Genomic DNA, 24,713 nt, shown 5'->3' with positions numbered 1-24,713 from the left:
GTACGTTACAGCTGGACACGATTCCATCTCCGCCAGCGCAGATCATAATGGTGTTCACACTACGTCCCCACCAGTCAGACTGAGAACATGTTGCGTGGTCCACCACCAGGAGAAGACCTTGCTGCAGGGCATCGGGTGCGGGTCCACCAGCTAAAATGTGAGTCAGATACATAATTCAACAAGGGTAATTGCGCAAAAGTAGATAACCGCATTGCAGCTGCTCTTTTGTTGCTCACTGTCTTTTGTGGGATTGCTCCTGTTTTTAAGAGCAAGCACAAGGATTTGGGGGCCAAGATGTCATTGTACAGATGTGTGGCATAGCGCGGATAACTCGTACCAGACCTCTGACGTTGCCTCTTTTTACCTAGATTGTGTATTTTTTCCTGCATTTTGGGGGTCATTCCGAGTTGTTAGCTCGTTGCCGATTTTCGCTATACTGCGATTAGTCGCTTACTGCGCATGCACAAGGCTCGCAGAGCGCATGCGCTTAGTTATTTTACACAAAAGTTAGGTATTTTACTCACGGCATAACAAAGCTTTTTCATCGTTCTGCTGATCGGTGAGTGATTGACAGGAAGTGGGTGTTTCTGGGCGGAAACTGAATGTTTTCTGGGAGTTTGCGGAAAACAGGGGAGTGACTGGCCGAACGCTGGGTGTGTTTGTGACGTCAAACCAGGAACGAAACTGACTGAACTGATCGCAGTGTAGGAGTAATACTGTCTGGAGCTACTCAGAAACTGCTAAGAATTTTCTATTCGCAATTCTGCTAATTTTTCGTTCGCAATTCTGCTAAGCAAAGATACACTCCCAGAGGGTGGCGGCTTAGCGTGTGCAATGCTGCTAAAAGCAGCTAGCGAGCGAACAACTCGGAATGCGGGCCATTGTGTCTTCATTCAATAACAGTATGTATACCCTCTATACCCTACACTACATCCCGGACCCCTCTATACCCTACACTACATCACTGGCCCTTCTATACCCTACACTACATCCCAGACCCCTCTATATCCTACACTACATCATTGGCCCTTCTATACCATACACTACATCACTGACCCCTCTACAAAATACACTACTTCACTGAATCCTCTATACCCTACACTACATCACAGTCCCTTCTATACCCTTGTAACACTGTAGGGGTGCAAGGCGCCTTTTCCTGGGGAATATGGCCGCACGCAGCAGCTGAGGAACAACACAAGTCCAGTTTCTGGTACAACTGACCCCGGCCAGTTTTATTGAAACAGAAAATAAAACAAAACCCAAAAATAAAAATACCTTGCCTGTCCGGCACTAACTAAACATAAGATATTCCTAACTGTCACTAAACAAAACACAGAGTTCTTCAGTACATACTGTATAGCTTACTTGCATCAGAAAGCGTGTCTCTCACACACAGATCCTGCAGCCTTCCCAGGCAGTCTGCCCATACTAATCAGGTTAGAAGCACTATAACACTCTTACACAGCTGAAACCCTGATTAGCCCTCTGTGAGGCCAAAGACCCGAACTGGGCCCAATGTCTAGAACTCGCCTTATCTCTCTCTCAGAGCCTTTACCCAGCTTTTACAGCAAACTGAAAAGGTTCAGACAAAACAAAAAGCATTTTTCCTAGAAGTTAACATTTTCTAAAACATGTAAGACAAGAACCTGGGACAAATATACCTGCCCTCAAACACTATCCCAGTGTTCTTGTCACATATCCCCCTCCCCTGTTTCGACCTAGGGGCCGGAACACTTGTAGCCCCCAAACAGAAGATGCGAGACAATGCATCTGCGTTGGCCAATTGTGTTCCCGGTCTATGTTCGACAGTAAACTTAAAGTCCTGCAACGCTAGAAACCATCTAGTTACACGAGCATTCTTGCCTCTATTTACATACATCCATTTTAAAGGGGCATGGTCTGTCACTAGTCTGAATTGTCTACCCAAGAGGTAATATCTCAAGGTATCTAGTGCCCACTTAATGGCCAAAGCCTCTTTTTCCACAATGGCATACCTTTTTTCATGCTCATTGAGTTTCCTACTCAAATAAATGATAGGGTGTTCGTCCCCATCTCTGGTTTGGGACAGCACAGCACCTATCCCTACCTCTGAGGCATCTGTCTGTACCACAAATTCTTTTGAAAAATCTGGTGTTATCAACACCGGTTGTGAACACAAAGCCACTTTTAACGCTTGGAACGCCTTTTCTGCATCAGGGTTCCATTTCACCACATTTGACTGCTTCCCTTTGGTAAGGTCTGACAACGGCACCGCTGTGGTCGCAAAATTAGGAATAAACCGTCTATAGTACCCAGTAATTCCCAAAAAAGCCCTTACCTGTTTTTTATTCACTGGACGAGGCCAGTTTTGAATAGCATCAACTTTATTCAATTGGGGCCTAATCAGACCTCTGCCTATGGTGAAGCCCAAGTATTTGACCTCCTCCATTGCGAGGCAGCACTTCTTTGGGTTAGCAGTTAACCCTGCCTCTCTGATTGAGTCCAGTACTGCTTGTACTTTAACCAAATGGGACCCCCAGTCTGTACTGTGAATTACCACATCATCCAAATAGGCAGCTGCATATTTTCTATGGGGCCTCAAAATTTTATCCATCGCCCGTTGAAAGGTTGCTGGAGCCCCATGCAACCCAAAGGGTAACATCTTATACTGGTACAGCCCCTCCGGAACCGAAAAGGCTGTTTTTTCTTTGGCGCTATCAGATAAAGGTATTTGCCAGTAACCTTTGGTCAGGTCCAATGTGGTGAGAAACCTGGCTGTTCCCAGCCTTTCTACAAGCTCATCCACACGGGGCATGGGGTATGCGTCAAACTTGGACACCTCATTTAACTTACGAAAGTCATTACAGAAGCGTATGCTACCGTCGGGCTTCGGGATGAGCACTATGGGACTGGACCACTCACTGTTAGACTCCTCTATGACTCCCAGTTCTAATATGGTTTTAACTTCCTTAGAAATAGCTTCTCGCTGAGCTTCAGGAATCCTATATGGCTTTAAATGAACCCTGACCCCTGGTTCTGTGACAATGTCATGTTTTATTATGGTCGTTCGGCCAGGCAGCTCTGAAAATACCTCCCTATTTTGGATGAGAAATTCTTTAACCTGATTGTTCTGATCAGCTGATAATGTCTCTGACACCTTCACTGCGGGAAGCAACCGGGGTGAAGACACCGAAGGGCAAGGCTCCGCTGACAGAGACAACCTATCTTTCCAGGGTTTGATTAAGTTAACATGGTAGATCTGTTCGGGTTTTCTCTTTCCCGGCTGGTATACTTTGTAATTAACCTCATTCACTTTTTCCCTAATCTCAAATGGACCCTGCCATTTAGCTAGGAATTTGCTTTCCACAGTGGGTACCAAAACAAGAACTCTATCGCCAGGAGCAAATTCCCGTATCTTGGCACTCCGGTTATAGACCCTCTGTTGAGCACTTTGGGCCTGTTCCATGTGCTCTCTGACAACAGGTACCACGGCTGCAATCCTATCCTGCATTTGTGTTACATGCTCAATAACGCTTCTATAAGGAGTGGGCTGTCCTTCCCACGTCTCTTTGGCAATATCCAACAGCCCTCTGGGGTGTCTACCATACAACAAATCAAATGGAGAAAACCCCGTAGAGGACTGAGGAACTTCTCTGATGGCCATTAACAAGTAGGGCAACAAACAATCCCAGTTTTTCCCATCTCTCTCAACAACCTTTTTTAACATACTTTTTAATGTTTTATTAAACCTTTCCACCAACCCGTCAGTTTGGGGATGGTAGATGGACGTCCTGAGGTGAGTGACCTTAAATAACTTGCACAACTCTTTCATGATCCTTGACATAAATGGAGTACCTTGGTCAGTCAAAATTTCTTTTGGTATTCCCACTCTACTAAATACCTGCACCAGCTCCCTAGCTATCGCCTTGGTTGTGATAGTGCGTAAAGGGACAGCCTCAGGATATCGAGTGGCATAGTCCATAATTACCAGGATATACTGATGGCCCCGAGCAGACTTTAACAAGGGCCCCACGAGATCCATGGCTATTCTGTCAAACGGGACCTCTATAATAGGCATGGGAACTAGTGGGCTCCTGAAATGGGGTCTAGGGGCATGATACTGGCATTCAGGACAGGAAGAACAATATTCAGACACTTCTTTATAAACCCCTGGCCAAAAGAACCTTTGTAAAACTCTTTCAGTGGTTTTTTCTGCCCCTAAATGTCCTGCGGTAACGTGAATATGAGCTAAATCTAGTACCGTTCTCCGATAAGGCTGGGGAACTACCAGCTGTTCCACCACATCCTCACCCCTTTTGACAATGTGGTACAAGAGCTCATTACAGATGGCCATGTGGGGATACGTAACCCTGTCACCTGGTACCACAGGTTCCCCATTAACAATCTTAACATTCTCTCTAGCCTTTATTAAGGTAGGATCCTTTAACTGTTCAGACGCAAACAGATCCTTCTTTACCTCCAGGTCAGGCACGCTTTCAGTTCTAACTACTATGTCTCTGTTCCCGGCAAGAGGGTCCTCACTGGACTCCCCATCTGTCACTTCCCCAGCCAAACTAGCAAAAGGCAAAGGGCCAGAAAGTTCCGAAGACCCACGTACATCCATAAAATCACCGGTATTATCAACTGGCTTTTTACTTCTCACATCTGTTGATAACCGTGATTCCCACAGTTTCCAAAAATGAGGAAAATCCCTCCCTATTATGGCCTCATGCACCAAGGTAGGGACCAGTCCCACTTTAACCATTGCTGACCCACAACAAGTTTCTATATTCACCTCAGCAGTGGCATAATGTTGGGTATCCCCATGTATGCAAGTTACCCCAATAGGTATTTGCTGGACCTTTAAGGGGTTCACTAACCCAGCTTTCACGAGGGTAACTAAACTTCCTGAATCTAGCAAGGCCTCTACCCGGTTACCCTCTAAGAACACATCACACATTTGTTTTTCCAGCTCAGGTGAAGGTACCACAGTACAGGCTAACCTAGCAAAGAAAGACATTCTGCGACATTCAAAGGCAGCATCACATTGCATGGGTTCTTGCGTGACTGGGCAATTGGCAATAACATGACCTGGCATACCACACCTAAAACATTTAACCACACGATTATCAACCCGTTTGGGCAGCATAGACCGTTCTAGCCCCATTGGCCTGTCTCCAGGGCCAGTGTTTACAGTCTCTCCAGCCTTGCGTTCTCTTAACCGCCCAGCAACGTTTTCCCACGGAACAGTCTTACCAGTCTTTACTGAAGGGCGCTGTCGAGGATCTATGGGTTGCTGGGTGGTCATCAGTAGTTCCTCTGCTGCCAAATACCTCTCTACCATGTCCACTAATTGGTCAGCAGTACCCGGGTTTCCATGGCTCACCCACTTGCGCAGGACCATGGGCAAAGATCTCAAGTAGCGGTCCATGACGACTCTTTCCACCATCTGGGGACCAGTTAATGTCTCTGGCTGTAGCCATTTTTTTGTTAGCTGAATAAGGTCGTGCATCTGGGAGCGCGGAGGCTTCTCCATGGCGTACAGCCAACGGTGCACCCGTTGTGCTCGTACTGACAGCGTGACTCCCAGGCGGGTCAGGATCTCAGTCTTTAGTTTATCATAGTCCCGAGCCTCAGCAGGGCTTAAATCAAAGTAAGCTTTTTGGGGCTCACCTGACAGGAAAGGTGCCAGCAGACTGGCCCACTGTGCTTTTGGCCAGTTCTCACGCTCTGCAGTCCTTTCAAACGTGGTCAAGTAGGCCTCCACATCATCAGCCTCTGTCATTTTCTGCAGGAAGTGACTGGCCCGTATAGAACTAGAGCTGGTCGGAGCACTGACGGCCACATCTCCAATCCGGGCTGCAAGGCTCTGCACCACTTCTGTTAAGGCCTCTCTATCCTGACGCTGTTGCCTGTAAAGTTCATCAACAACTGCCTGCTGTTGTCTCTTATTTTCCTCCATTGCCACCTGCTGCTGTCTTATATTTTCCTCCATTGCCACCTGCTGCCTGCTGTTGGCCTCCTGCTGTAGTCTCCAATTTTCCTCCATTGCCACCTGCTGTTGTCTCCTATTTTCTTCCATTGCCACCTGCTGCTGTCGGTTGCAGCAAGGCTTTAAGCAGATCCTCCATGTCGACAGATTTTTCAGGCGGCTTTGTAGCTGCTTTCACCCAGGACATATATCAAACCCTCAGGGGTGAGTCTCAGTAACTTCACACTGGGCTGTATCTGCATAAACCACCATTTTCTGCAGGCCTCACAAAGCTGCTGCTTTCACTTATGCGCAGAACGGTGTGCTCGCATTCTCCACCAAGTTGTAACACTGTAGGGGTGCAAGGCGCCTTTTCCTGGGGAATATGGCCGCACGCAGCAGCTGAGGAACAACACAAGTCCAGTTTCTGGTACAACTGACCCCGGCCAGTTTTATTGAAACAGAAAATAAAACAAAACCCAAAAATAAAAATACCTTGCCTGTCCGGCACTAACTAAACATAAGATATTCCTAACTGTCACTAAACAAAACACAGAGTTCTTCAGTACATACTGTATAGCTTACTTGCATCAGAAAGCGTGTCTCTCACACACAGATCCTGCAGCCTTCCCAGGCAGTCTGCCCATACTAATCAGGTTAGAAGCACTATAACACTCTTACACAGCTGAAACCCTGATTAGCCCTCTGTGAGGCCAAAGACCCGAACTGGGCCCAATGTCTAGAACTCGCCTTATCTCTCTCTCAGAGCCTTTACCCAGCTTTTACAGCAAACTGAAAAGGTTCAGACAAAACAAAAAGCATTTTTCCTAGAAGTTAACATTTTCTAAAACATGTAAGACAAGAACCTGGGACAAATATACCTGCCCTCAAACACTATCCCAGTGTTCTTGTCACACCTACACTACATCACTGACCCCTCTATACCCTACACTACATCACTGGCCCCTCTATACCCTACACTACATGCCTGACCCCTCCATACCCTACACTACATCCCTGACCCCTCTATACCCTACACTACATCCCAGACCTCTCTATACCCTACACTACATCACTGGCCCTTCTATATCATACACTACATCACTGACCCCTCTATATCCTACACTACATCCCTTACTCCTCTATACCCTAGACTACATCACTGACCCCTCTATACCCTACACTACATCCCTTACTCCTCTATACCCTACACTACATCACTGACCCCTCTATACCCTAACACTACATCACTGGCCTTTCTATACCATACACTACATCCCTGACCCCTCTATACCCTACACTACATCACTGAACCCTCTATACCCTACACTACATCACTGGCCCTTCTATACCATACACTACATCCCTGACCCCTCTATACCCTACACTACATCACTGAACCCTCTATACCGTCCACTACATCACTGGCCCTTCTATAACCTACACTACATCCCTGACCCCTCTACACCCTACACTACATCACTGACCTCACTATACCCTACACTACATCCCTGACCCCTCTATACCCTACACTACATCCCAGACCCCTCTATACCCTACACTACATCACTGGCCCTTCTATACCATACACTACATCACTGACCCCTCTATACCCTACACTACATCCCTTACTCCTCTATACCCTACACTACATCCCTGACTCCTCTAAACCCTACACTACATCACTGACCCCTCTACACCCTACACTACATCACTGACCCCTCTACACCCTACACTACATCACTGACCCCTCTATACCCTACACTACATCCCTGACCTCACTATACCCTACACTACATCCCTGACCCCTCTATACCCTACACTACATCCCAGACCCCTCTATACCCTACACTACATCACTGGCCCTTCTATACCATACACTACATCACTGACCCCTCTATACCCTACACTACATCCCTTACTCCTCTACACCCTACACTACATCCCTGACTCCTCTATACCCTACACTACATCACTGACCCCTCTACACCCTACACTACATCACTGACCCCTCTATACCCTACACTACATCACTGACCCCTCTATACCCTACACTACATCCCTGACCCCTCTATACCCTACACTACATCACTGACCTCACTATACCCTACACTACATCCCTGACCCCTCTATACCCTACACTAAATCCCAGACCCCTCTATACCCTACACTACATCACTGGCCCCTTCTATACTATACACAACATCACTGACCCCTCTATACCCTACACTACATCCCTTACTCCTTTATACCCTACACTACATCACTGACCCCTCTATACCCTACACTACATCACTGGCCTTTCTATACCCTACACTACATCACTGACCCCTCTACACCCTACACTACATAACTGACTCCTCTATACCGTACATTACATCACTGACCCCCTCTACACCCTACACTACATCACTGACTCCTCTATACCGTACATTACATCACAGGCCCTTCTATACCATACACTACATCACTGACCCCTCAATACCCTACACTACATCCCTGATCCCTCTATACCCTACACTACATCCCTGGCTCTTCTATACCCTACACTATATCCCTGACCCCTCTATACCATACATTACATCACTGACCCCTCTACACCCTACACTACATCACTGACCCCTCTACACCCTACACTACATCACTGACCCATCTACACCCTACACTACATCACTGACCTCACTATACCCTTCACTACATCACTGACCCCTCTATACCCTACACTACATCACTGACCCCTCTACACCCTACACTACATCCCTGACCCTCTATACCCTACACTATATCACTGGACCTTCTATACCCTACACTACATCCCTGACCCCTCTAAACCCTACACTACATCCCTTACTCCTCTATAACCTACACTACATCACTGGCCCCTCTATACCCTACACTACATCCCTGACCCCTCCATACCTTACACTACATCCCTGACCCCTCTATACCCTACACTTAATCCCAGACCCCTCTATACCCTACACTACATCACTGGCCCTTCTATACCATACACTACATCACTGACCCCTCTATGCCCTATACTACATCCCTTACTCCTCTATACCCTACACTACATCACTGACCCCTCTACACCCTACACTACATCACTGACCCCTCTATACCCTACACTACATCCCTGACCCCTCTATACCCTACACTACATCCCTGACCCCTCTATACCCTACACTACATCCCGGACCCCTCTATACCCTACACTACATCACTGGCCCTTCTATACCCTACACTACATCACTGACCCCTCTATACCCTACACTACATCCCTGACCCCTCTATACCCTACACTACATCACTGACCTCACTATACCCTACACTACATCACTGACCCCTCTATACCCTACACTACATCCCAGACCCCTCTATATCCTACACTACATCACTGGCCCTTCTATACCATACACAACATCACTGACCCCTCTATACCCTACACTACATCCCTTACTCCTCTATACCCTACACTACATCACTGACCCCTCTATACCCTACACTACATCACTGGCCTTTCTATACCCTACACTACATCACTGACCCCTCTACACCCTGCACTACATCACTGACTCCACTATACCCTGCACTACATCACTGACCTCTCTATACTACATCCCTTACTACTCTATACCCTACATTACATCAATGGCCCTTCTATACCATACACTACATCACTGACCCCTCAATACCCTACACTACATCCCTGACCCCTCTATACCCTACACTATATCACTGGCCCTTCTATACCCTACACTACATCCCTGACCCCTCTATACCCTACACTACATCCCTGACCCCTCTATACCCTACACTACATCACTGACCCCTCTATACCATACACTACATCACTGACCCCTCTATACCATACACTACATCACTGACCCCTCTACACCCTACACTACATCACTGACCCCTCTACACCCTACACTACATCACTGACCCCTCTACACCCTACACTACATCACTGACCTCACTATACCCTTCACTACATCACTGACCCCTCTATACCCTACACTACATCACTGACCCCTCTACACCCTACACTACTTCCCTGACCCCTCTATACCCTACACTACATCCCTGACCCCTCAATACCCTACACTACATAACTGACCCCTCTATACCCTACACTACATCACTGACCCCTCTATACCTTACACTACATCCCTGACCCCTCTATACCCTACATACATCACTGACCCCTCTATAACATACAATACATCACTGACCCCTCTATACCCTACACTACATCCCTGACCCCTCTATACCCTACACTACATCCCTGACCCCTCTATACCCTACACTACATCATTTACCCCTCTATACCCTACACTACATCACTGGCCCTTCTATACCATACACTACATCACTGACACCTCTATACCCTACACTACATCCCTTACTCCTCTATACCCTACACTACATCCCTGACTCCTCTATACCCTACACTACATCACTGACCCCTCTACACCCTACACTACATCACTGACCCCTCTGTACTCTACACTACATCACTGACCCCTCTATACCCTACACTACATCCCTGACCCCTCTATACCCTACACTACATAACTGACCCCTCTATACCCTACACTACATCACTGACCCCTCTATACCCTACACTACATCCTTGACCCCTTTATACCCTACACTACTTCCCTGACCCCTCTATACCCTACACTACATCCCTGACCCCTCTATACCCTACGTACATCACTGACCCCTCTATTCCCTACATTAAATCACTGGCCCTTCTATACAACACACTACATCACTGAACCCTCTATACCCTACACTACATCCCTTACTCCTCTATACCCTACACTACATCCCTGACTCCTCTATACCCTACACTACATCACTGACCCCTCTACACCCTACACTACATCACTGACCCCTCTATACCATACACTACATCACTGACCCCTCTATACCCTACACTATATCCCTGACCCCTCTATACCCTACACTACATCACTGACCTCACTATACCCTACACTACATCCCTGACCCCTCTATACCCTACACTAAATCCCAGACCCCTCTATACCCTACACTACATCACTGGCCCTTCTATACTATACACAACATCATTGAACCCTCTATACCCTACACTACATCCCTTACTCCTCTATACCCTGCACTACATCACTGACCCCTCTATACCCTACACTACATCACTGGCCTTTCTATACCCTACACTACATCACTGACCCCTCTACACCCTACACTACATCACTGACTCCTCTATGCCCTACATTACATCACAGGCCCTTCTATACCATACACTACATAACTGACCCCTCAATACCCTACACTACATCCCTGATCACTCTATACCCTACACTACATTCCTGGCTCTTCTAAACCCTACACTACATCCCTGACCCCTCTATACCCTACACTACATCCCTGACCGCTCTATACCCTACACTACATCACTGACCCCTCTATACCATAAACTACATCCCTGACTCCTCTATACCCTACACTACATCACTGACCCCTCTACACCCTACACTACATCACTGACCCCTCTGTACTCTACACTACATCACTGACCCCTCTATACCCTACACTACATCCCTGACCCCTCTATACCCTACACTACATAACTGACCCCTCTATACCCTACACTACATCACTGACCCCTCTATACCCTACACTACATCCTTGACCCCTTTATACCCTACACTACTTCCCTGACCCCTCTATACCCTACACTACATCCCTGACCCCTCTATACCCTACGTACATCACTGACCCCTCTATTCCCTACATTTAATCACTGGCCCTTCTATACAATACACTACATCACTGACCCCTCTATACCCTACACTACATCCCTTACTCCTCTATACCCTACACTACATCCCTGACTCCTCTATACCCTACACTACATCACTGACCCCTCTACACCCTACACTACATCACTGACCCCTCTATACCATACACTACATCACTGACCCCTCTATACCCTACACTATATCCCTGACCCCTCTATACCCTACACTACATCACTGACCTCACTATACCCTACACTACATCCCTGACCCCTCTATACCCTACACTAAATCCCAGACCCCTCTATACCCTACACTACATCACTGGCCCTTCTATACTATACACAACATCATTGAACCCTCTATACCCTACACTACATCCCTTACTCCTCTATACCCTACACTACATCACTGACCCCTCTATACCCTACACTACATCACTGGCCTTTCTATACCCTACACTACATCACTGACCCCTCTACACCCTACACTACATCACTGACTCCTCTATGCCCTACATTACATCACAGGCCCTTCTATACCATACACTACATAACTGACCCCTCAATACCCTACACTACATCCCAGATCACTCTATACCCTACACTACATTCCTGGCTCTTCTAAACCCTACACTACATCCCTGACCCCTCTATACCCTACACTACATCCCTGACCGCTCTATACCCTACACTACATCACTGACCCCTCTATACCCTACACTACATCCCTTACTCCTCTATACCCTACACTACATCCCTGACTCCTCTATACCCTACACTACATCACTGACCCCTCTACACCCTACACTACATCACTGACCCCTCTATACCATACACTACATCACTGACCCCTCTATACCCTACACTATATCCCTGACCCCTCTATACCCTACACTACATCACTGACCTCACTATACCCTACACTACATCCCTGACCCCTCTATACCCTACACTAAATCCCAGACCCCTCTATACCCTACACTACATCACTGGCCCTTCTATACTATACACAACATCATTGAACCCTCTATACCCTACACTACATCCCTTACTCCTCTATACCCTACACTACATCACTGACCCCTCTATACCCTACACTACATCACTGACCCCTCTATACCCTACACTACATCACTGGCCTTTCTATACCCTACACTACATCACTGACCCCTCTACACCCTACACTACATCACTGACTCCTCTATGCCCTACATTACATCACAGGCCCTTCTATACCATACACTACATAACTGACCCCTCAATACCCTACACTACATCCCTGATCACTCTATACCCTACACTACATTCCTGGCTCTTCTAAACCCTACACTACATCCCTGACCCCTCTATACCCTACACTACATCCCTGACCGCTCTATACCCTACACTACATCACTGACCCCTCTATACCATACACTACATCACTGACCCCTCTATACCATACACTACATCACTGACCCCTCTATACCATACACTACAACACTGACCCCTCTACACCCTACACTACATCACTGACCCCTCTACACCCTACACTACATCACTGACCCGTCTACACCCTACACTACATCACTGACCTCACTATACCCTTCACTACATCACTGACCCCTCTATACCCTATATTACATCCCTGACCCCTCTATACCCTACACTACATCACTGGCCCTTCTATACCCTACACTACATCCCTGACCCCTCTATATCCTACACTACATCCCTTACTCCTCTATACCCTACACTACATCCCTGACCCCTCCATACCTTACACTACATCCCTGACCCCTCTATACCCTACACTTAATCCCAGACCCCTCTATACCCTACACTACATCACTGGCCCTTCTATACCGTACACTACATCACTGACCCCTCTATACCCTACACTACATCCCTTACTCATCTATACCCTACACTACACCCCTGACTCCTCTATACCCTACACTACATCACTGACCCCTCTACACCCTACACTACATCACTGACCCCTCTATACCCTACACTACATCACTGACCCCTCTATACCCGACACTACATCCCTGACCCCTCTTTACCCTACATTACATCACAGGCCCTTCTATACCATACACTACATCACTGACCCCTCTATACCCTACACTACATCCCTGACCTCACTATATCCTACACTACATCACTGACCCATCTATACCATACACTACATCACTGACCCCTCTACACCCTACACTACATCACTGACCCGTCTACACCCTACACTACATCACTGACCCGTCTACACCCTACACTACATCACTGACCTCACTATACCCTTCACTACATCACTGACCCCTCTATACCCTACACTACATCACTGACCCCTCTACACACTACACTACATCCCTGACCCCTCTATACCCTACACTACATCCCTGACCCCTCAATACCCTACACACATCAATGACCCCTCTATACCCTACACTACATCCCTGACCCCTCTATACCCTACACTACATAACTGACCCCTCTATACCCTACACTACATCACTGACCCCTCTATACCCTTCACTACATCCCTGACCCCTGTATACCCTACATACATCACTGACCCTTCTATACCCTACACTACATCACTGGCCCTTCTATACCATACACTACATCACTGACCCCTCTATACCCTACACTACATCCCTTACTCCTCTATACCCTACACTACATCCCTGACTCCTCTATACCCTACACTACATCACTGACCCCTCTACACTCTACACTACATCACTGACCCCTCTTTACCCTACACTACATCACTGACCCCTCTATACCCTACACTACATCCCTGACCCCTCTATACCCTACACTACATCCCTGACCTCACTATATCCTACACTACATCCCTGACCCCTCTATACCCTACACTAAATCCCAGACCTCTCTATACCCTACACTACATCACTGGCCCTTCTATACTATACACAACATCACTGACCCCTCTATACCCTACACTACATCACTTACTCCTCTATACCCTACACTACATCACTGACCCCTCTATACCCTACACTACATCACTGGCCTTTCTATACCCTACACTACATCACTGACCCCTCTACACCCTACACTACATCACTGACTCCTCTATGCCCTACATTACATCACAGGCCCTTCTATACCATACACTACATCCCTGACCCCTCTATACCCTACACTACATCACTGACCCCTCTACACCCTACACTACATCCCTGACCCCTCTACACTCTACACTACATCACTGACCCGTCTACACCCTACACTACATCTCTGACCTCACTATACCCTTCACTACATCACTGACCCCTCTATACCCTACACTACATCACTGACCCCTCTACACCCTACACTACATCCCTGACCCCTCTATACCCTACACTACATCACTGACCCCTCTACACCCTACACTACATCCCTGACCCCTCTATACCCTACACTACATCACTGGCCCTTCTATACCCTACACTACATCCCTGACCCCTCTATACCCTACACTACATCCCTTACTCCTCTATACCCTACACTACATCACTGGCCCCTCTATACCTACACTACATCCCTGACCCCTCCATACCTTACACTACATCCCTGACCCCTCTATACCCTACACTTAATCCCAGACCCCTCTATACCCTACACTACATCACTGGCCCTTCTATACCATACACTACATCACTGACCCCTCTATACCCTACACTACATCGCTTACTCCTCTATACCCTACACTACACCCCTGACTCCTCTATACCCTACACTACATCACTGGCCCTTCTTTACCATACACTACATCACTGACCCCTCTACACCCTACACTACATCACTGACCCCCCTACACCCTACACTACATCACTGACCCGTCTACACCCTACACTACATCACTGACCTCACTATACCCTTCACTACATCACTGACCCCTCTATACCCTACACTACATCACTGACCCCTCTACACCCTACACTACATCCCTGACCCCTCTATACCCTACACTATATCCCTGACCCCTCAATACCCTACATACATCACTGACCCCTATATACCCTACACTACATCCCTGACCCCTCTATACCCTACACTACATAACTGACCCCTCTATACCCTACACTACATCACTGACCCCTCTATACCCTATACTACATCCCTGACCCCTCTATACCCTACATACATCACTGACCCCTCTATACCATACAATACATCACTGACCCCTCTATACCCTACACTACATCCCTGACCCCTCTATACCCTACACTACATCCCTGACCCCTCTATACCCTACACTACATCACTGACCCCTCTATACCCTACATACATCACTTACCCTTCTATACCCTACACTACATCACTGGCCCTTCTATACCATACACTACATCACTGACCCCTCTATACCCTACACTACATCCCTTACTCCTCTATACCCTACACTACACCCCTGACTCCTCTATACCCTACACTACATCACTGACCCCTCTACACCCTACACTACATCACTGACCCCTCTATACCCTACACTACATCACTGACCCCTCTATACCCTACACTACATTCCTGACCCCCTCTTTACCCTACACTATATCACTGACCTCACTATAACCTACTCTACATTTATGACCCCTCTATACCCTACACTACATCCCTGACCCCTCTATACCCTACACTACATCACTGGCCCTTCTATACCATACACAATATCACTGACCCCTCTATACCCTACACTACATCCCTTACTTCTCTGTACCCTACACTACATCACTGACCCCTCTATACCCTACACTACATCACTGGCCTTTCCATACCCTACACTACATCACTGACCCCTCTACACCCTGCACTACATCACTGACTCCTCTATACCCTACACTACATCACTGACCCCTCTATACCCTACACTACATCCCTTACTCCTCTATACCCTACATTACATCACTGGCCCTTCTATACCATACACTACATCACTGACCCCTCAATACCCTACACTAAATCCCAGACCTCTCTATACCCTACACTACATCACTGGCCCTTCTATACCCTACACTACATCCCTGACCCCTCTATACCCTACACTACATCACTGACCCCTCTATACCCTACACTACATAACTGACCCCTCTATACCATACACTACATCACTGACCCCTCTATACCATACACTACATCACTGACCCCTCTACACCCTACACTACATCACTGACCCCTCTACACCCTACACTACATCACTGACTCCTCTACACCCTACACTACATCACTGACCTCACTATACCCTTCACTACATCACTGACCCCTTTATACCATACACTACATCACTGAGCCCTCTATACCATACACTACATCACTGACCCCTCTACACCCTACACTACATCACTGACCCCTCTACATCCTACATTTCATCACTGACCCGTCTACACCCTACACTACATCACTGACCTCACTATACCCTTCACTACATCACTGACCCCTCTATACCCTACACTACATCACTGACCCCTCTACACCCTACACTACGTCCCTGACCCCTCTATATCCTACACTACATCCCTGACCCCTCAATACCCTACATACATTACTGACCCCTCTATACCCTACACTACATCCCTGACCCCTCTATACCCTACACTACATAACTGACCCCTCTATACCCTACACTACATCACTGACCCCTCTATACGCTACACTACATCACTGACCCCTCTATACCCTACACTACATCCCTGACCCCTCTATACCCTACATACATCACTGACCCCTCTATATCATACAATACATCACTGACCCCTCTATACCCTACACTACATCCCTGACCCCTCTATACCCTACACTACATCCCTGACCCCTCTATACCCTACACTACATCACTGACCCCTCTATACCCTACATACATCACTGACCCTTCTATACCCTACACTACATCACTGGCCCTTCTATACCATACACTACATCCCTTACTCCTCTATACCCTACACTACACCCCTGACTCCTCTATACCCTACACTACATCACTGACCCCTCTACACCCTACACTACATCACTGACCCCTCTATACCCTACACTACATCACTGACCCCTCTATACCCTACACTACATCCCTGACTCCTCTATACCCTACACTACATCCCTAACGCCTCTATACCCTACACTACATCACTGACTCCTCTATATCCTGCACTACATCACTGACCCCTCTATACCCTACACTACGTCCCTGACTCCTCAATACCCTACATACATCACTGACCCCTCTATACCCTACACTACATCCCTGACCCCTCTATGCCCTACACTACATAACTGACCCCTCTATACCCTACACTACATCACTGACCCCTCTATACCCTACACTACATCACTGACCCCTCTATTCCCTACACTACATCCCTGACCCCTCTATACCCTACATACATCACTGACCCCTCTATACCATACAATACATCGCTGACCCCTCTATACCCTACACTACATCCCTGACCCCTCTATACCCTACACTACATCCCTGACCCCTCTATACCCTACACTACATCCCTGACCCCTCTATACCCTACATACATCACTGACCCCTCTATATCATACAATACATCACTGACCCTCTATATACTACACTACATCACTGACCCCTCTATACCGTACACTACATCACTGACCCTCTATATCCTACACTACATCCCTGTCCCCTTTATACCCTACACTACATCACTGACCCATCTATACCATACAGTACATCACTGACCCCTCTACACCCCACACTACATCACTGACCCCTCTACATCCCACACTACATCACTGACCCATCTATACCATACACTACATCACTGACCCCTCTATATCCTACACTACATCACTGACCCCTCTATACCCTACACTACATTCCTGACTCCTCTATACCCTACACTACATCCCTAATGCCTCTATACCCTACACTACATCACTGACTCCTCTATATCCTGCACTACATCATTGACCCCTCTATACCCTACACTACATCACTGACCCCTCTATACCCTACACTACATCACTGACCCCTCTACACCCTACACTACATCACTGACCCCTCTATACCCTACACATTTCACTCAATGATCCCTCTATACCATACACTACATCCCTGACCCCTCTATACCCTACACTACATCACTGACCCCTCTATACCCTACACTACATCACTTACCACTCTATACACTTTGACTGATGTATTCAGAAGTTTAAAGCACCTAAAATGGTCATGTAGATTAGATAGCCACACCCCCACAAGCTTTGTACCTACTCTGGTAACTGACCACCCACTGATCAATTCAAATCCAAACACCAGAATTGCATCAGTCAGGGGCAGCTGACGTCTAAGTTTGTACTTACTCTGAACATTTCCCCAGCCTGTAACATAACAGCCCAAATTGTGGGGCAGGATGTGGCCGGCAGCGGGCAAGCAGGCTGGCTGGATGATGTCATTATATTCCAGGGGTTCGGCCAGCTTGATGAGGGAAATATCATTTCTGTTGGGTTTAACATTACAAATTGTGAATGTCACGTGAGTTAATGCTCTGACAGCGTAACATGTGCAAGAATGAAGCAACAATTGATATGCTCCATTGGGTGCCATCTAGTGGCCGCTGGCGCGAATAACACTGGAATTCCCCCCATAGAGGTGAGGAGCAGCATTAGCCATTAGCAAATTTGGACATTTTATTAAATCGGCAATCATTTAAAAGGCTAAACCATGCCTTTTAAGTGACTGCCTCTTTAAAAAAATCAGAGTTTAGTCGATCTTGGGCGTCATTACATCCGGCCTTGGTGTCAATACAATATATGTGTCATGGGATCTTGATAAGAACTAACGTCATCCTACATCATTAGAGCCAGCATCTGTACATTTATTCAGGTCTGGTATTAACAAATAGGAACAAAAGGGTCCAGATTTGTGAAACGATGGAACTCTGTTATAGAGGATAAATATGCAAATAGGGAATGCTCCCTTAGTCTATCACCAGTCCTGAGAGAGTAACGAGACCAGGCTATAAAGTGCTTGATTGTCTCACCGTCTCACTCCCATGACTCACAAAATCAGCAGCACACACACTGAGTGTTCCAAAAACGCAACGCCCGTGCAGAAGGTCACAGTAACAATGGTACCCGAACGCACTGCACAATCTTGACATGCAATGCACTGAGAACAGCAGGAGAGAAGAACCTGATGACTGACGTTGGGCCTCATTGTCCTGAGCAATGCGACGCCTCCTGCAGATTCTAACACCAGTATCATCAACTGCAAAACTTGCGTCATATTTAAAGTACAACATAAAAAGGTTAATGACCAATAGGTAAGTAGAAAGTCATCCCTAATATGCATCCCAGATGAGTGGGTATAGAAAGACAGAAATGCAATACACATAGTGAGCTTCTGCTGTTAATCATGTACCAGATGGTAGTGAATGGTTTATGAGAGTACACTAATCAACGTGTGAAAAAGTGATCCTGCATTTGCTTTTGACCGCATTGAAGGCAAAATTCACATTGTGTAAGGGGCACTACTACAGTGGGCATAATGTGTAAGGGGCACTCTTACGGTGGACATAATGTGTAAAGGGCACTACAACTGTGCTTTTCTCATGAAACCACGCCCCCTTAATTGTTTCAGGTGCGTGACGAAAAAAGAACTTAGGGGGGCAGCAAAGCATTTAGTAGCTTACCAAAAAATTTGGCCTCGGGCCGGCCCTAATCCAAAGGTATATTGCCCGTGTCCTTTCTAATTAAGCAATCTGTAGATAAAAGCTCTTGCACACAGTGAGACTGACATGTACAGTGAAATCATTCATCCAAGGACCATCTGGTACATGGTTAACAGCAGAAACTCACTGTGTATTGCATGTGTTCATTCCATCTTTACTATCTTTCTACAACTACACATCCTGGGATGCATATTAGGGATGACTTTGTACTTAACTATTTGTCGTTAACCTTTTTTGTAAATATGGCATGACATTGATTGTCTTGTAATGTCTATTGTATGGGTACACAAGTATTGCAGTTGATGATACTAGACTATATATGCTTTACATAAAGTCTTAGGATGTATACTTAGGAGAATTTCTGTTTTCCTATCTATTATCTATAACAGGGCTGCATCATTGTACAAGTCTGGAGCTTTATGTTCCTTTTTGTTAATACCAGGCCTGAATATATGTTGTACAGATGCTGTCCCTGATTGACATTAGCCGTATATCAAGATCCCGTGGCACATATTGTATTGACACCATGGGCCGGATGTAATGAAGTCCGAGTTGGCCGGAGGTGTGGGTTCTCTGGCTTTTTTTTTAAAGCGGCAATCATGATTGCCGCTTTTAAAAAAAACGTCCAAGAACCTGCACCTCTGGCCAACTCGGACTTTGTTACATCCGGCCCCATATCGCTCACATCGATAATAGAGTATATTTTATCATTACGAATAAGATTTATGGGTTGTCTGTCTGTAGTTTTAGAAAGTATCTATTAAAAGTTACATTTTTATTATGGAGTGAGAGACAAGATGGGATCTGCTAAGATGGGAGGTGGGGGGGGGGGGGGAATTAAAGAAGTTATTTTAATATCTCTCTGGAGGGAAACTGTATGGCTAACCAGATCAATCTATCAACTCTCAACATGTCATGTGATGGCAGGGGGTGGGGGGTGAATTTATAGTGCAGCTAGAGCTCAGAGGGGCATACCAAGGCCTTCCCGCTCACAACATCACATGACGTGTGATACTTAAAATCTGCATAATTATCAATAATTAAAAGCAGTCTGAAAAAGCAACACAAGGGAAAAGCTTGTCTGATTCTTATAGCCTGCCACGGTGATCTTTCAAAATTAACTTTTTTGTGCACGGCATACAGTATCTGCTTTTACACTTCTGTGCTTAGTTTATTCATTCATTTGGATGGAGAGAGTTTGTATATGACTTCACTAGTTTTCTAACAGCCTTTAATAGCTATAGACTGTGTAGGCAGTATGCTCAGATTTGCGGATGATTACCCTTTGGACAGCAAGGCGGAGTTCCACCTGGGGTGGTTAACGAGTTTGACCACGCTGATTGTCCTGGCCTCTGGTTCGCTCTGTCTCAGGTTGTGCCTCCCGACCTGTACTCTGTACGTATTGGATGAGCTGGGAGGGGATAGAGAACATAGTTATATTCACAGGTAAGACCCCAAATCATGTAACAGCCAGACAATTATATGGCTAGAAAACTGCGATTGTACATGTGTATTTTCTCTTACGTCCTAGGAAATACTGGGAATCCATTTAGTACCATGGGGTATAGACTGGTCCACTAGGAGCCATGGGCACTTTAAGAATTTGATAGTGTGCGCTGGCTCCTCCCTCTATGCCCCTCCTACCAGACTCAGTTTAGAAAATGTGCCCGGAGGAGCCGGTCACGTCGCTGGAAGCTCCTGAAGAGTTTCCTGCATTTGTTTTATCTGTTTATTATTTTCAGGCAGGACTGGATGGCATCAGCCTGCCTTCTTCGTGGGACTTGGGAGGGGGGGGGGGGGGGGGGAGAGAAACGGCCCAACCTGTTGAAGGGTTAATGGTCCCGTTCCCCGCTGACCGGACACTAGCTCCTGAGGGAACTATTCGCAAGCCCCACCACGGTGAGCGTACATTCTCTCAGCACGCCACCACCCGCAACAGAGCCAGAAGAATGAAGAGTGTTGAGTACTAAGCAGGTCGCCGGCCATTATGGCGGCATAAGGAACGGAGACGCACGGCTTCTACATGGGGCGGCTGGGTCTCCAGACTCAGTACACAGTGCGGATGCACAGCTTCTGAGGGGGTGAACTGAGTCTAAGTACACTATATGTGTACACAGTACCCAGACTGGCATTACAGACTGGAAAGGGGACTGACTCCGTTTTAGGCACAAAATCACCTCAGCCAGTATAAAAAAGAGAGGGAAGACCGCGCGCCATTGAAGGGGCGTTTCTTCACTATGAGTGGATCCAGCAGCTCACCAGCGCCATTTTCCCTCTGCAGTGGACACAGACGCTGACTGACAGAGAAGTGCAGCTCCTCCGGAGAGACTCCAGATTACTGGAGTCTCTCCGGTACTGCGCTAAGAGACTACACAGGAGTGTTCAACTTAGGAATTAAATGTGTGCGATAAAGATGGTATCGCAGTAACGGTACCCAAAATGAAATGCAAAAAGCATCTGTGTTGTAGGCGTGTCTGGGGTGGGCTTCTGCGTGTTGGGCGTGTCATGGATGGGCTTCTGCATGTGGGCGTGTCATGGGCAGGCTTCTGCATCTGGGCGGGTTCTCTCTCACAGCCCCGCTGCCCACAGTGGCCATATTTGTTGCTGAGTTCTATCTGCGCAACCTAGGACTTACACGAGCTATCGATGTTTCATCGATGTTGTAGTGTGTACGGCCCATCCGGTACAACACTCAAGTAAGTAAAATGGGCGTTTTCACTTTTACACAGTACATCTCACGCTCACACACGCGGAGACTGCTTAAAATAGCATTTGCATATTTTAGCGCCTTAGCTGCGCCCACGATCGCATTCTGCAACAGCATTAGCACGCAAATCAGAATCACCCACAGCCATCATATTACCTATCTCCACTAATCTCCCAGTAAGTGGCCAGTATCCCTCGTAGCCCCACGGCAGGTTCCTCCGAGTTCATCGTTAATCCCGCCTTCTTTTGTATCTCACATGAATGAAGTAACCCCGTCTCCTCACAGTGCCACACCCACACCGCCTTCCATGACACTATTGGTGCGTTCTAAAGTCTGCGCATTCAGCAATACAGGTCCTGGCTGCTATTTATTAAAGCCCAACATAATATGTATGATAAACAAGCACAAAGGTGCTGTTATGTGTACACGTGGCGGTATGATGTAATGTCGGCAGATGTGCGATCATAAATCTGCAATAGACCATACAAACAAATAGAAAAGAAAATATCAAAAGGTAGAGAGGTCGAGGATGAGAGGTGTTGTAGTATGTCGACACTTTGCCGAAAAAGGAGATTTTTTTTAACCAATTTTAGAGCTAGGGTTAGAGATACTTACCTCGTCAATGGGAAACCGATTGGTTTACGTGCCGACTGCTGACGTTCACAATGTCAACATTATAGCAATGTCAATTTGTACCACACACAAAGGGGTAAATTTACTAAGGTGGGAGTTTTTTTTAGAACTGGTGATGTTGCTCATACAAAGTACCAATCAGATTCTACTTAACATGTATCTATCTGCTTCTAGAACAGAGGTTCTCAAACTCGGTCCTCAGGACTCCACACAGTGCATGTTTTGCAGGTCTCCTCACAGAATCGCAAGTGAAATAATTAGCTCCACCTGTGGACCTTTTAAAATGTGTCAGTGAGTAATTAATACTAAAAACAGCGTTTTCCCCACAAAGTGGGGAGAGTAGAGGCACTGATATTTGAATAAAAAATTAATTAATTACAGTACATCATATAACAACATTAAAATACACCGTGTATCTATATAAATGGTATTTATTGGCTCAATATATAAGAAATTACCGGCCGGTAAAAAATTCAATGTACCCACTATTCAAACAAGCACATGAAATACATTTAAAACAATCTGCAATAGGAGTGTCCTTTGTGAGGGTTTTGTTAAGTGTCCAAATGCTGATAAATTGTTTAATCCACCTGAGGAAGAAAGCCCGAATGTGACTTTATACACAGTCCTACCGGCCGCCGGTAGCTATTCCTTTATATGCGGACATATCTCGAGGTACAGTACAAAGTCTTTTGTTTGTTTATAATTGATGAGAGAAGGTAAGAAATAATGGTGACTCACCAATCACGTGAATTTACACTCTGCTGTTTGCCAGATATAGGGGGTCATTCCGAGTTGTTCGCTCTGTAAATTTCTTCGCATTGCAGCGATTTTCCGCTTAGTGCGCCTGCGCAATGTTCGCACTGCGACTGCGCCAAGTAAATCTGCTATGAAGTTAGGTATTTTACTCACGGCTTTTTCATCGTTCAGGCGATCGTAGTG

At 46.6% G+C, this 24,713-nt stretch overlaps 1 protein-coding gene across 1 annotated transcript in view; it reads right to left on the bottom strand.

Moving 5' to 3' along the window:
* LOC134966858 (chymotrypsin-like elastase family member 2A) overlaps positions 1 to 24,713 on the bottom strand; it is a 37,350-nt gene that overhangs the window by 3,378 nt on the left and 9,259 nt on the right. Inside the window, exons 4-6 of the mRNA XM_063943900.1 lie at positions 21,714 to 21,842; positions 19,062 to 19,198; positions 5 to 150 (exon numbers count right to left, since the gene is read on the bottom strand). Coding sequence (XP_063799970.1) covers positions 5 to 150; positions 19,062 to 19,198; positions 21,714 to 21,842 — 412 coding nt within the window. The remainder of the gene's footprint in view (positions 1 to 4; positions 151 to 19,061; positions 19,199 to 21,713; positions 21,843 to 24,713) is intronic.

The sequence above is a fragment of the Pseudophryne corroboree genome, chromosome 10 (assembly GCF_028390025.1).
Source record: "Pseudophryne corroboree isolate aPseCor3 chromosome 10, aPseCor3.hap2, whole genome shotgun sequence".
Classification (NCBI taxonomy): domain Eukaryota; kingdom Metazoa; phylum Chordata; class Amphibia; order Anura; family Myobatrachidae; genus Pseudophryne; species Pseudophryne corroboree.
This window is presented reverse-complemented; position numbering and strand designations above follow the sequence as displayed.